Raw genomic sequence first — 12,789 nt, 5'->3', positions numbered from 1 at the left:
GTGCGGAGTGTTATTGTCTAAATATTTGGATTTTCCCCTCTTCGCGAGCAAACAGTCCGAGACTTGTTTCTCCAGCACAGAAGCTGGAGAACAGTTAGCAATCGCCCAAATATGCACAGGGATTTGTACAGCTGTGGAGAGCAGGCTATAAAACATTGTCTCTCATTTTCTTTTTTATAGGAACGGATTTTCCTAACGTTCTCCAACTACATCTTTACAGTTATCTTCCTGACTGAGATGACAGTTAAGGTAAACGTAGCTGGAGGATAAGTGTACCTGTATTATATTAGTGATATTTTATTACGGTGGACTTGCAAAACCCTTAGGTATACCAGCTACAAGCGAGGTGTATATTTTGACTCTTCCAAATCATATTCAAATACCCACCACGTGCCTTATTCTGAGCACATTTTACATCAGAACAATTTCACTAAAGTTGCCCTTGATTTACACCGTTATATGAGCAATGGGATGCTTCAATTCAGCAATCCTTCCCTCTTCAGCAAAGCTCTTGAACACGTGCTTAACTTCAACCATGCATGTAAGTCCCATTGTCTTCAACAACCAGTCGTCCTCAACAACCTAAGCAGCTATGTGCTTTCCAGAGGAGGGAGAGACTTAAGCACGTTGAAACGTTTTGCTGGATTTGGGGCAGGAGGCTCAGAAACCCATTGCTGTAAATCTCCCTTGTGTAATTCATAATCATCTCACAGAATAATTGCTCTTTCTTTGGAAAGTTTCTCTAGTTTCTTTATTTGCAAAGCTTGTAAATGATTGCTTTGGGTCAGCCACTCTGAACCTTTACTCCGGCAGTCTGTAGGAATAAAATACGATCAAACTTTTTATGCCAGAGTTAAACATGTTAGGAACAGTTTTGTGCAGCTAGGTTTAGCTGCATTAAAAATATATCAGCTGTAAGGGACAATCTGGGATGTTTCTGCAGAGGTATTTTTACAATTCTTGCAATATAACACTTTGCTGATTTGTCTAATTAGGCTTCTATACTGGGAAGCAAATGGACTCACAGACGTGTATCTGTAAATAATGCGTTCTCAGCAGGTTGCTAACTGGAAGAAACATATTGGATGCGATAGTCATAATTTGTTGCAACTTGGTGTCCGGGCAGGTGGTGGCACTAGGCTTGTGTTTTGGGGAGAAAGCCTACTTGAAAAGCAGCTGGAACGTGCTGGATGGAGTGCTGGTTCTCATCTCCATCATTGACATCCTGGTCTCGATGGTGTCAGACAGCGGCACGAAAATCCTGGGGATGCTACGCGTTTTGAGACTGCTGAGGACACTGCGGCCCTTAAGGTAAGCAGCGGATGAGGAAGACCTAAAAGAGTGTAGGGTGTGTGTGCCAAAGGAGGAGCTGAGCCTCTCCCACAAGCGGCAGCATTCATGCAAGGGAAAGGGCGGGCGAGACTAGGGCACGGCGTCTGTCGCCGGCGTTGTGCCCAGCCTGCTGCTGCTCCGCAGACAATGAGCGTCCGCAGGTCCTGCAGAGCCGCAAGGAGCTCCGGGCGCTCGCTGTGTTCTGGGACCAGCCCCAAGTGCAGTAGTAAACTGATCAATGCCTCTTTTGCTCATTAAAACACACATCCCCTGCTATTTGTGTTCTCGTTTGCTCTGTGTAAAGTGCAGCTTAACAGCTTCTTCTCCCCCTTTCCTTCAGGCAGTCGATGCCTTTCGTAACAGAGAAGGAAATTAGTAGCAGGTGGCAGATCATTTTTAAGGAAGCGAAGACTAAACCGTTGCTTAACCTAGAATGCAAAGAAGCTTTTTTTCCCCTCAGTTCCCCATTAATTTTACAGAGACGTTTATTTTGAAAATTGCCCAGACAAGATGAAAGCAATTGTCCTGCAAACTTGGTCCCCCATCTCTGACAGCAGGCGGTATCCCATGCTCCAGGGGCAGGCATCCCTCTGACAAGAACCTGCCCAAGGACTGGCCTCTTCCAAACAGGCATCTGTTTTGTCCTGCACCCCAAGGCATGAAGGTTTCTCTTCATGCTAAATGCAGTCCCTCCTTAATACCATTGTTGCTGCTCTTGTTATGCAGCAGCTAATAAACCTTCCTGCTCAAAGCATCTTTGTGTGCCTGTCATATCTTACTGCTGCTTCCTTCATAAAAGGTTCGCTTTGAGTCAGGATTTTCTCTTTCAGGACAGAAAAATAGGACCCTGCTTCTGACAGAGATGTTGTTTTACTACCCCTATGTGAATAATAAGTCTAAATAACAGTGGCCGTGCCTATACGTGTGTCTTTCAAATATTCTCAACACCTATGAAAGACATTCTGTTACATTGGGCTATGTGTGTGTTGTGCCTGGTGAGTTTTAGGACGTGAGCTGCTTTAATAGTTTTTATCTGGACAGATAGCGCCATTGGTGTGGTTTGGCTCCCTGACCATATGACTAGACTGTCTTCCTACGTGACTCCAATTCAGACTTTTTTCTCTTTGTGTGTCCCCCAGCATCTCTGTGTCAACTGTAATTTCTGGGGGCAGTTTCTGCCAGATTGCTGGTTCGGTAGATCTGCTCTGCTCTTCTGTTTTGGCTGATTTTTGATCTGTGTTAAGAAAATCTACAAAATAATCTGGATAGCTCTGGGTAAAAGAAGGATCGATTTCCCATCTCTGAACTGTGGAATGCAAGTTTCTTTTTTGAGGTGGTGTGGTTAAATCGGATCTAGAGGAAGAGGCTTGGGTTGTGCTGAGCCCTGCTAGAGTCACCTGTCTGACCTCGTAAAAGCCCTGGATGCTTCTTTGTAGATCTGTAGGTCTGCCCGGCCAAGACCTGGGTCTTTGTTTACTAGAGCCTTTCTCTGCAGTCACCTATGTGCATGAGTAGTCTGCAGTTATGGGGAACAATCCACTGAGTAACTGCAGGCTGGAGGAAGACCTGCCATCTGGACCATGTGCAGGATTAGGCTCTTCCATTGCTATTCCATTCCTGTTGGCATTTGATATGTTTTCTCAAGAGAGTGTATGAATGTTTTCAGCCAACATACTGCTTTCTGCTACAAAGGAAATGTAAAAAGACAGCGACAAGCCCATTCCCTAAATGTGTTCACAATCAGTTCTATTCCCCTGTAATTAGATTTGTAGGAAATGAAAAAGCAGCCATCAAACTGGGGGCTTTTCAGAAAGTCATAAATCTCCACATGTGGAAACCCATCTGCCTCTGCGGTGCACATCTGGGCTGCCCTGAGCACGCCTCTGCCCGCTCTGCCTTTGCCGCGGGCTGCGCCGCGTGGCTCGGTGATCTGCCCGGGACGTTCAGCTGGATCAACATGGGATGGCAGCCGGGACAGGCGACCTGAGGTCTTTGCACACCGTGGCTCCAGTCCCCGTGTCCCGGTGAAGTCCCCTGAGGAGACCGAGCCAATGTTTTTCCTTTCCAGGAAGGCGTAGGGCAGAGACCAAAGTGAATGCTCCGTCCCCACCGCAGAGGAGCTAACCCGGCTCCTTCTGTCCTCCCTTTCCGTGGGCACTCAGGGACAGGGCTGCCGGGAGGACACCCTCAGTGAGAAGCCAAGCCATGGCTGTGCGGGTCACACTCAACTCGAGGGCAGGGACAGCCCTCATCGTCTCTGCGTTGGCTTTCCTGGTTGATGGTCTGAAAGGGTTCTCATTCTGTCTCTCATTTTCTCCCGTGAAGACACCCCGTTGCTTTACACAGCACACAAAACCACGCATGCTTGTGCCTTTTGCACAGGCATTAAAAAAACACTGGCCTCTGTGCCAATCACGGGCTTTTGATTGCATGATTGATTATCAGCCTCCAAATTGAATCCATGAGGATTCGAGCCCAGCTTTATGACCAGAATTCCAGAAATATATTCACAAAGGAGTGACATTTAAAGATGTTTCCATGACCCTCTGATGTTTCAGCCAGTAGAGGGATTGCTTATACAATAACATTCCTTCCTAATGCGTTCAACCTGCTGTTGTTGGGATCAAGTGTTGTAGCTTAAGATACAAGAGAAATCAAACTTGAAAATGTATTCAGAATTAACGTGGATGGACTTCAGTGCTGTTTAACTCTCTACAGAGCCTGGGCTTTGACTTCCAAAGCAGATGGATAAATTATTCACTTTTCATACCGTGGCAGTATGAAATAGTAATTTCATAGACTCTCTTCTGTCTATCATATTAACACCTTTGCTAATTTTTTTTTAATCTGTGGAGGAAGGTCTTCATTAATATTGTTCTGCTACTTCATCTAAGTGCTACTTCTTCTTCCGAGTGCTCTGATCAGGCTAGCAGGCTTAATGTTAGTAAATGTGCTCCAGCTGGGGTGAGGCTGGCAGGAGGTTTGGAGTGTCTCACACCAGGGGTTTAACAGCATTGGGAATGCTGAGACCAGCAGAACCAGGAGGAACTTGAGGGATTAATATTTCTTCACACTGGAAGAAGAAAAAAAAAAAAGTCTCATTTCAATTTCCCCATTTGTCATATGCCTAATGCAGACTGGAATTGTCCTGAGTGCAACCTCGGCGAGTCTACGGCTCTGGCACGCCTGGAGGGCTCCAAATCAGCTGCATCCTTCAGCGATAAATTGCAGGAGTGGTGGGTCAGATAATATGAGTTTACAAACCTGATGTCAGCAGGACCTTGGGCAGTATTGATGAGGCGTGGGGTGCCGTATGTGGACATATTGGAGCTGACACTAATAATCTGGAAATGCTGAGGATTTCATTGGCACTTCTTAGGGAGTTATCAGACTCTAGGAGAGCGGCAGGAGTCTTTGCAGAGACTTGCCTCGACATTGGATCAGGCCCTTAGTTTGAGGCAGCTTCAAGGTCTGAAGGTTTTCATTAGTAAGAACTATTATTTTTCAAAATCTTTTCAGAGTCTTCTCTCCCTGTAGGGCTGGAAACAGCACTGGCCTGGAGCTAAACTGGTGGCAGCTTTTACCCTCATGCAATCTCATTTGAGGAATTCCCTGGTTGATGAAAACCTGAAAGCAGCCAAATGCTGCAGTTTCTCAGTCCTTTTTTTCTCAACACACATGACTTTGTGAAGTCAGATGAGTAACCTCCTATTTTCTCTCTCTGCTGGATACCAAATAGTATCTCACAAGGGAAATCACTTTATTATTTCTGGAATAGGCTTTCTTAATAAGTGTTGGAGAAAATTATCGACTTTAGGCTCTGGAGACTAAATTTCTTCCTTGTTCCCCAAAATTTAAGGATGCTCCAGTAGTTTAGACCACAGGCCTTCAATTTAGAAGACCTGACTTCGGTTCCATCCTGTGTGACAGTGGGCAGAATACCTAAGTCAAGATCCCTAAAGGCACCAAAATACCTAATTTCCATCAAAATCATTGGAAATGAGGTGCCTGCATACCTCTAAGAACATGGCTTGCGGTCCTCCCATGCCTCAGTTTCCCCATCTGTAGTTTGGCAGTCGTCGTAGTTCACCCAGGACTGCGTGAGGATAATAGGTGAGGGATGGTGAGGTCTTTAGGCCATCCGAGGATCCAGAAGAGCAATTCAGCCTTAGGCTGCCCAGCCCAATCCTTGCTTTGTGCACGCGGAGTGGGAAGAGCCCTTGCCCTGCGGACACTGCCTGTTAGGCTGGAGTATCCAGCTCACTGAGTCGGGCACGCTAACCTGCTGTCCAGCCTCCTCTGCTAGCTGGCCTCAGCTCGGCTTTCAGCATCGGTGCGGGTACAAAGTGGTACAAAGCGTAGCTGACCCAGTGAGGACCTCAGCCTGGGCTAATTCACATGGGCAGTTTTGGCAGCCCGTGTCTCCACACTGCCGCGGTTGCACGGGGTCCACACCATCCCCTGGGGCATCTCAGTCTTGAGTAACCTTCTGCTCCCTGAGCTGTCTCACCCCCAGGCTTGTTCCCTAAAATAACCCAGATCTGAGCATCAGGAAAGCCGAGATGTCCGAAATAGGGAGCCACAGCAGCTACCTGGAAGAGACACCCAGCGTGAGGTGTGCATCTGCCTTTTGTGTTTCACTGGTAAGGGAGTGGATAAAAATACCGCTATCTGTTTCTTTTTTAAACCGATAATTGATGAATTAGTCTTGACATTTCGAGTAAATATTTAACCAGAAAAAAGAGAAATAATTTTTAGCTTTTCAAGATACTGTTTGAAGCCAACAGTTTTTGAAAGACCTGGTGCCTGTGCACTGATCTCTGCAGTTTGCTAAACCTGTCAGCTCTGGGGCAGGAGGGGGTTGGTGCCGGCTTGGCTGGGGTCCCAGCTAAGGCCATGCATGTCGGGCATGTGGATGTGTCCGTGGGGACCTCTGCTGGGAGCACCATAGCCCGGGAGGGGGAGAGAGGAGGAGAACTTGGATCCTCTCCAGGCGACAAAACTCCAACTGTGCTTCAAGTGGTGCAGCCAGACTTGGGGCAGAACGGGAGAGGTGGTGAGAGGACTCCCACGGCAAAAGAGAGAACCAGGCAGAAAGAAGAAGGTGGGGAAGTTTGTGGCAGTTTTGAGTGCCAAGTGTTCAAAGGAGTCACCAGCCAGTACCTAGAAGCACACAGGCGCTTCGCTCCCTCCGACTTACACAGCAGACAGCTATTTCTGCCTTAGGAAAGCACAGTTTCTATGGCATCAGTACAAATTGATTTACAGCGCTAGTGAAATGCTTAATTCCAGTTGGCATCAAGAGGAGGGAGACATGCAACCTCTTCGGATGCCTTTCTCGGTCCCCTAGCTCTCCACCTTCAGCTCTGTGAGCCTGAATACCTCGTTCATCTTGCCCAGCAGAGTGAGATGGCTTCTCTAAATCACACAAGCCTTGTCCTTTCTTTGTAGTGTTGTCCTTGAGAGTATAGTACAGTTTTTCCTTTTTTTTTTTTTTTTACTTGCTTCACTCATGAAGTCCACGTTATTCTTCCCCAACCTTCCAATATGATCTAATCCTCTGTTATGAAATTCTGTGTGGTACCAGATGGAGAGGAGCTACAGAAACAAGGTTAGATGCCTGTGGTCCCGCTGGTGAAGTTTCACCTGGAGGACACCACTGGTTCAGTAGCTGAGGTTGTACAGTGGGTATAAAGCAGAGACTGTGATGGTCCTGAGCGGTAGCTCAGGTCTCTGTACACAGCAGCACTATAAGGATACGTACAGATTTTATTTTTTTTTACACTGAGTGTGGTGAAACACTGGCACAGGTTGCCCAGAGAGGTGGTGGATGCTCCATCCCTGGAAACATTCCAGGTCAGGTTGGATGGGGCTCTGAGCAACCTGATCGAGTTGAAGATGTCCCTGCCCACGGCAGGGGGGTTGGACTAGGTGACCTTTAGAGGTCCCTTCCAACCCAAACCACTCTACAATTCTATAGTGACTGCAGATGTGCAGGCAGCTTTTTAAGAGTGGCTGCTCCATTTCACAGACTGAGACAGGGAAATCAAGAACCTTGCCTAAATCTATGCAGGAATGGACACTGGGAGGCCCTCTCTTTGCAGTCCTGGACAGGCTACAGGCATAAAAGTGTGTGTTTGTGGATGGCCCAAACCACGAGGCTGGATCCCAGGGAAGGTGCGATCAAGGCTGGAAACCTAGAGAGCTCTTTGAACCGAATGATAGGAAAAGGAAATTGCCAAGGCTTGAATATATTACAGTGAATGGTAACTAGAAGATGCTGATCAGCAAACGAATCAAGAATAGGCAGTGAGTTAGATTAAAACCATCATTCCAAGTTTGAAAAATATGGGCCTAGCCTATATATCTTCCTTTCCTAGGTCCTTCTCCAGTGACTTTTCTGGCCTGGCTCCTCATATGTGGTCTCCTCCTCCTCTTCTTTTACGCAAAGCTATATGTGTAGGCAGAGACCCCTTTCCCTCACACACATCCATAATCTCACAGGTCAATCTTCCATAACTGCTTCTTCCATCGTGATTTTTTACTTCTTTGCCATTCTAAAAATTTCCCCAATGATGTTTTCTCCGCATCTTCTATCTTGATAGGAGGCAGAACTGGGCAAGAACAGGACTAACACAGCTTCTGTGCTTACTTGCCCCCACAGAGTCATTAGTCGAGCCCAAGGACTGAAGCTGGTGGTGGAGACTCTCATGTCATCCCTGAAGCCCATTGGGAACATCGTGGTCATCTGCTGTGCCTTTTTCATAATCTTTGGGATCCTGGGAGTTCAGGTGAGTCCCCTGTAAGCCTCAGCACCTAACCCAAAAGCGTAATGAGCCCCAGATGGCCCCACATCTGCGTATCTGTACCAATGGGCACACTATAAGCCTTTCTGAAACCGAACCAATGGGCTGTTTGGCCTTCTTGAGGAATGGTCCTAGCGAGGAGGAAGCAGCTTTCCCATTATTGGTCAGCCATTAAAAACTCATTAACAATTACAACCTAACAACAGTGGCCCAGCTACACGCATCCCTAGCCATAGTTGAAGGAGCAATAGTTAGGGTCAGTTAGCGGGGTTGGTTCTGCCTCTCTCTGGTTCCATCGAGGTTTTCTGCCCACCTCTGGAAACACGTGTTGGTTTTGAATCCGTAACTTTGCCATCGTTAACAGCCTGACATGACTCAGACCCAAGGGCTTATGCGGCTCTCGGTCCCCACCCCAGCAGCACAGCGTGGCCTTTCTAGTGCTCTCAAGACACATTTATTCCTGACTGCCCAGTCTTGGCTATGTGTCACTTGATGCATTGAACTTTCTCGAAGCCTCCCTGTTGCGTGCAGTGATACAAAAGCCAACATGATGACCCCCTCAAAGGCACAGAATGGGCTTTCTTCATCCTTTCCCCACCACGAGGACTTCTGCTTTGCCTGCAGCGGGACATGAATCAAGCTATTTCTCCACTTTCTTCTCCTGGCCACACCCCAGAAGGGTCAGGCCTGAGGCATGGCATGTACCACCAGAAAAACTCTGCTCAGGGAAACTGTTAAATCCCATTCCCGTTCCATCTGGGAGATATCATAGGGACATCTCCCCTCCACCTTTCTTCTAGGTATAAACCAATGGGGAAATAGAAACTCTTAAAGCTGGAATTGTTGGTTTGTAAACTCCAGAGAGACCTTGACCTGGAGATTCATTCAGATTCTGACAGTTTGTGTAACTGAAAGCTTGCAGAAATAGAGATTTCTGAGTCTGCTTCCTGCCAGCTCTGCTGGCAATATCCTCAGTCCCAGCAGTGCAGAAACCTGGGGGAAAAATGGCAGAGTTTCCAATGCAATTGGTTTCTCGTTACCTGAGAAGAAGAGATTGTTTCATATAAATATTCTGACGTAACACTTATTTCTCTCTGAAGTTTATCTGATCTGTCACAGCCAGCTTTGGAAAGCAGCTCTGTTTGGCTTTGTTTTGGAAAGGTGTCTTATACAATATTTTATACTAATGTACTCTTTAAATAATAAATACAGCATTGAAAATAAACAGAGAAGGAAATCATGCCATCCATAACCATCTCAGCAGCTAGATTGGCTTAGCATTACAGTACAACATCCATCCATTATACTAAACAGATTCATAAAACTAAGCACATCCCGTAAAACAATATAAAACTCAGACACAGGGGAACTTACGCCAAACAACAAAACTTGCAGTATGCTCTTTGAATTTCCTCCCTGCCAGTTGTGATGGCTTTCCCGAGTGATTTGCAGTCTTACGTTAAATTGTCATGACTATTGATGTGCTTAAGCGGTAGATACAAGCAAGACTGATCCTGTATTCAGGATGCAAAATTCTCAGTTAATATTTATGGCTAATTAGGTGTAAGATGAGGGCCATAGCTACTTTCTATAAAAAGATAGTCTCTCAAAGTTAGTTGGTTTTCCCAGGTAAATATAAACTGGGGATCAAACTAGAGGTTTTTAATGCTATTAAAATCCAGATGTCCAGGTTTCTAACAGTGTCTCCTCTTGGCGAGACTGTTTTTATTGTAGAGCTTGTCCACACGTGAATAGTCATTAATAAGACACAAGAAATAGATTGATAAAACAAGTACAGTAGGAATCACTGAGTCTTTCACTTTCGGAAGTGCTAAAAAAGCTGAAGCACTGGCAGGGATCAGCATTTTTGCAAATGGGGCTTTGTATTTCCAAACCCCATTAGTAGCTGTGTTACTGCTCCCGTCTGAGTGGCATTACAGTCCAGCTCCTGGAGAAGTTGTATTTATAGACAATATATTAAAAACAGTTGTTTACCTTCCTGCTTAATTAAAACTTTTCTCCGTGAAGACTATATCTCCCCAGTCTGCCTTACCCACGGGTAGTGTTTCTCCATGGAAAGATCAGGGAATACTTCTCTTCTTGCATCCAGAAGTTTTATGACTGTGTTGAGTGGTGATTAATTTTGCATGCCTAGAGAACATCCTTCTGCTGTTGATTTCTGAAGGAAATGCGTGGAGCAATGCGTGGGTTTATCTTGTTCACTATTATTTCTACTGATATTTGTCTAGAACAACAGATCAAAACCTGTCAGCGTCTTTTCTCTGTATACCCAGGTGGTGTTTTAAGGAGCCTAGAGAGCAGGCTGCCATTTCCCCCCAAAACAGTAATGTCAATAGCTTCTGCCAGCAAATAAAACCAGATTTGTTGGATGTCTCCCGGGCTTTGATACCATCCATCCTGCTAGCATCAATCACCCTGTCTGAAGCAGTAATCATCCCCTGCCACTCTCTGTTCTGTGTGCAGGAAGCACCAGGTCTAGAATTAAACACATGGAGGCTCATGTTCCTCGTGCAGGTGTAAATCAGGAGCTGACTCCCCAGGAGTTGCGTCTCTCCTGGCTTACACCAAAGGAAATAAGCTCGGGATCAGGTACCCAGCACCAGCCGGGCTTGACTCCTTAAGCTCTGCACAAGGAATAATTTCAGAGACCCCTGGCATGGACTGCAGAGCCTAATGACGGCTGGAGAACAGCATTCAGGATCAGAGACCGGAGCTGGACTGACAGCAGTCTTGATTCAGCGAGAGCCCAACGTCACTCGCAGCAGCTCGGCTCCTCTCTGACGTGTCCCCTTGTGACCTGTAAGAGCGGAGCTTAGTCCGTCGCTGTGCCTCTTTAGGGCCACCTTTTCTCTGCTGACAGAGGGCCCCTGTTACATTTCATTTGTCGGTGACTCGTGAAACCAGCATCGTTAACTGGGCTGGAGTCGCCAGAGTGATCCCACGTGTGGCAAGAAGCCATTAGCTGCTCTGGGCTATTCGCCAGGGCCACACTTGAGCTGGTGACCCAGAAGCAAAGGCCTTTAGGCCAGTCTCAGATCACTGAACCAGACAACCTAATGCACGAGGTGGGTGTCCTAAACGATGTGAAATCACGCATTTGCTCATTAGGTGCATATTATACAGACTGCTCGCACTTAATAACCAGCACGAATGAGGCCGTTTCCCTTAACTTCTCTGGTCGGCGTGGGCTGTGCAGGATACCCCAGGAGAAATGCCCATCATCTGCAGAGAAATCCTATGGACCGAACCCTTACCTTTCCTCTCTTCTTTGTGTGTTTTGCAGCTTTTCAAAGGCAAGTTTTTTGTCTGCCAGGGGGAGGACACCAGAAACATCACAAATAAATCGGATTGTACAGAAGCAAGCTACAAATGGGTCCGGCACAAGTATAATTTTGATAATCTCGGCCAGGTATTAATGGAATGGTAATCTGCTTCTTTGCTCCTTTACTTCCTTGACTTAAAACCTGTGCATTATTATCCCATGGGATTTTCTTACAGGGCACTAGCAGTCGCAGTAAATATTCAGTTCACATACACAGCATTCTGTCTCTATAAATCCCAAAGGTAGTGTTTCCAAGCAGGCATACACTTCTTTTCAGAACAGAACAAGCACTTGTGGTTTCGTGGAGTACTTAATTGCTTCACTGCTACATAACAAACCAAATATATCTTGCAGAAGGGCTTGTCTAATAGAGCCGGACACTTTCAACCATCTCTGCAACACAGCCTTATTTTAGCAGCATGGTAAGGACTAATTAGTCGGGAGCAGTAGAGACCTGGAGGGTGGAAATGAAGCTGCTTTTGTCTTCAGCTTTGTGGTTTCCAAATTAGCGCTCATTGCGGAACCGGGCGCTGACATTGATAGGTTTTTGCTGCCAGGAGAAACCTTGGGCATCAAAGTGTCCCATTATCAGACAGGTAATGATAATCCCCAGACAGGAAAGGGCAAAGAGGAGCAAAATGTTACAGGTAGAAGAGCTTTAGTGCAACTGTGTCTAACTTTTTTTCCATGTATTCCTAGGCCCTGATGTCTCTCTTTGTTCTGGCCTCCAAGGACGGGTGGGTGGATATCATGTACGATGGGTTAGATGCTGTGGGAGTTGACCAGCAGGTACGTGCTCTCGCAGAGCTGTAAGAAATGAGTTGTCAAAGGTCGCATGTTTTGGCCCTTGTTTTGCAAAATACTGTTGGCTTCCACAGTCAAATGGGGCTATGGGGTTGGGATCGAGGGAGCCGTTTAACCCAAGTCCTGGGGTGTGACAAGGAGTCAAGTGGAAAGTCTGGATTTGGACCTAGCCCTTTTCCTACAGATTTTGCAACACGACTGGTGTAACTAGCATTAGGAGAACCACACCAAAGCCAATGGTTTGAGTTTTTAAGCAATTTGGACATGTCAGGAGAAAAGAAGTGCTTTGTGTAGGTACAGTTTTTCAGTGAGGGATTTACGATAGCTGCGATGGATGCTACTGTCCTGTTGTTGGCAGAACAGAGGTGGTGGTTCTGTCCTCAACGCGCTTTGTGTTTTGGGCGCATTCAGTTAAAATGTCTCAGAGGGCTCTGATTTTCAGGAAGAGCAGAGCACACTGAGCTGCCTCAAAGGGGCACCCAAGGGTTTTGTGGATGGGGCAGC

General features: G+C 46.5%; 1 protein-coding gene across 1 annotated transcript in view; it reads left to right on the top strand.

Annotated features, from left to right (window-relative positions):
* The window catches only part of CACNA1G (calcium channel, voltage-dependent, T type, alpha 1G subunit), a 108,926-nt gene that overhangs the window by 63,357 nt on the left and 32,780 nt on the right, over positions 1-12,789 (top strand). The window contains 5 exon segments of the mRNA XM_009323737.1: positions 181-249; positions 1,127-1,311; positions 7,997-8,123; positions 11,443-11,568; positions 12,181-12,270. Coding sequence (XP_009322012.1) covers positions 181-249; positions 1,127-1,311; positions 7,997-8,123; positions 11,443-11,568; positions 12,181-12,270 — 597 coding nt within the window.

The sequence above is a fragment of the Pygoscelis adeliae genome, unplaced genomic scaffold, assembly GCF_000699105.1.
Source record: "Pygoscelis adeliae isolate BGI_AS28 unplaced genomic scaffold, ASM69910v1 Scaffold75, whole genome shotgun sequence".
Classification (NCBI taxonomy): Eukaryota; Metazoa; Chordata; class Aves; order Sphenisciformes; family Spheniscidae; genus Pygoscelis; species Pygoscelis adeliae.
This window is presented reverse-complemented; position numbering and strand designations above follow the sequence as displayed.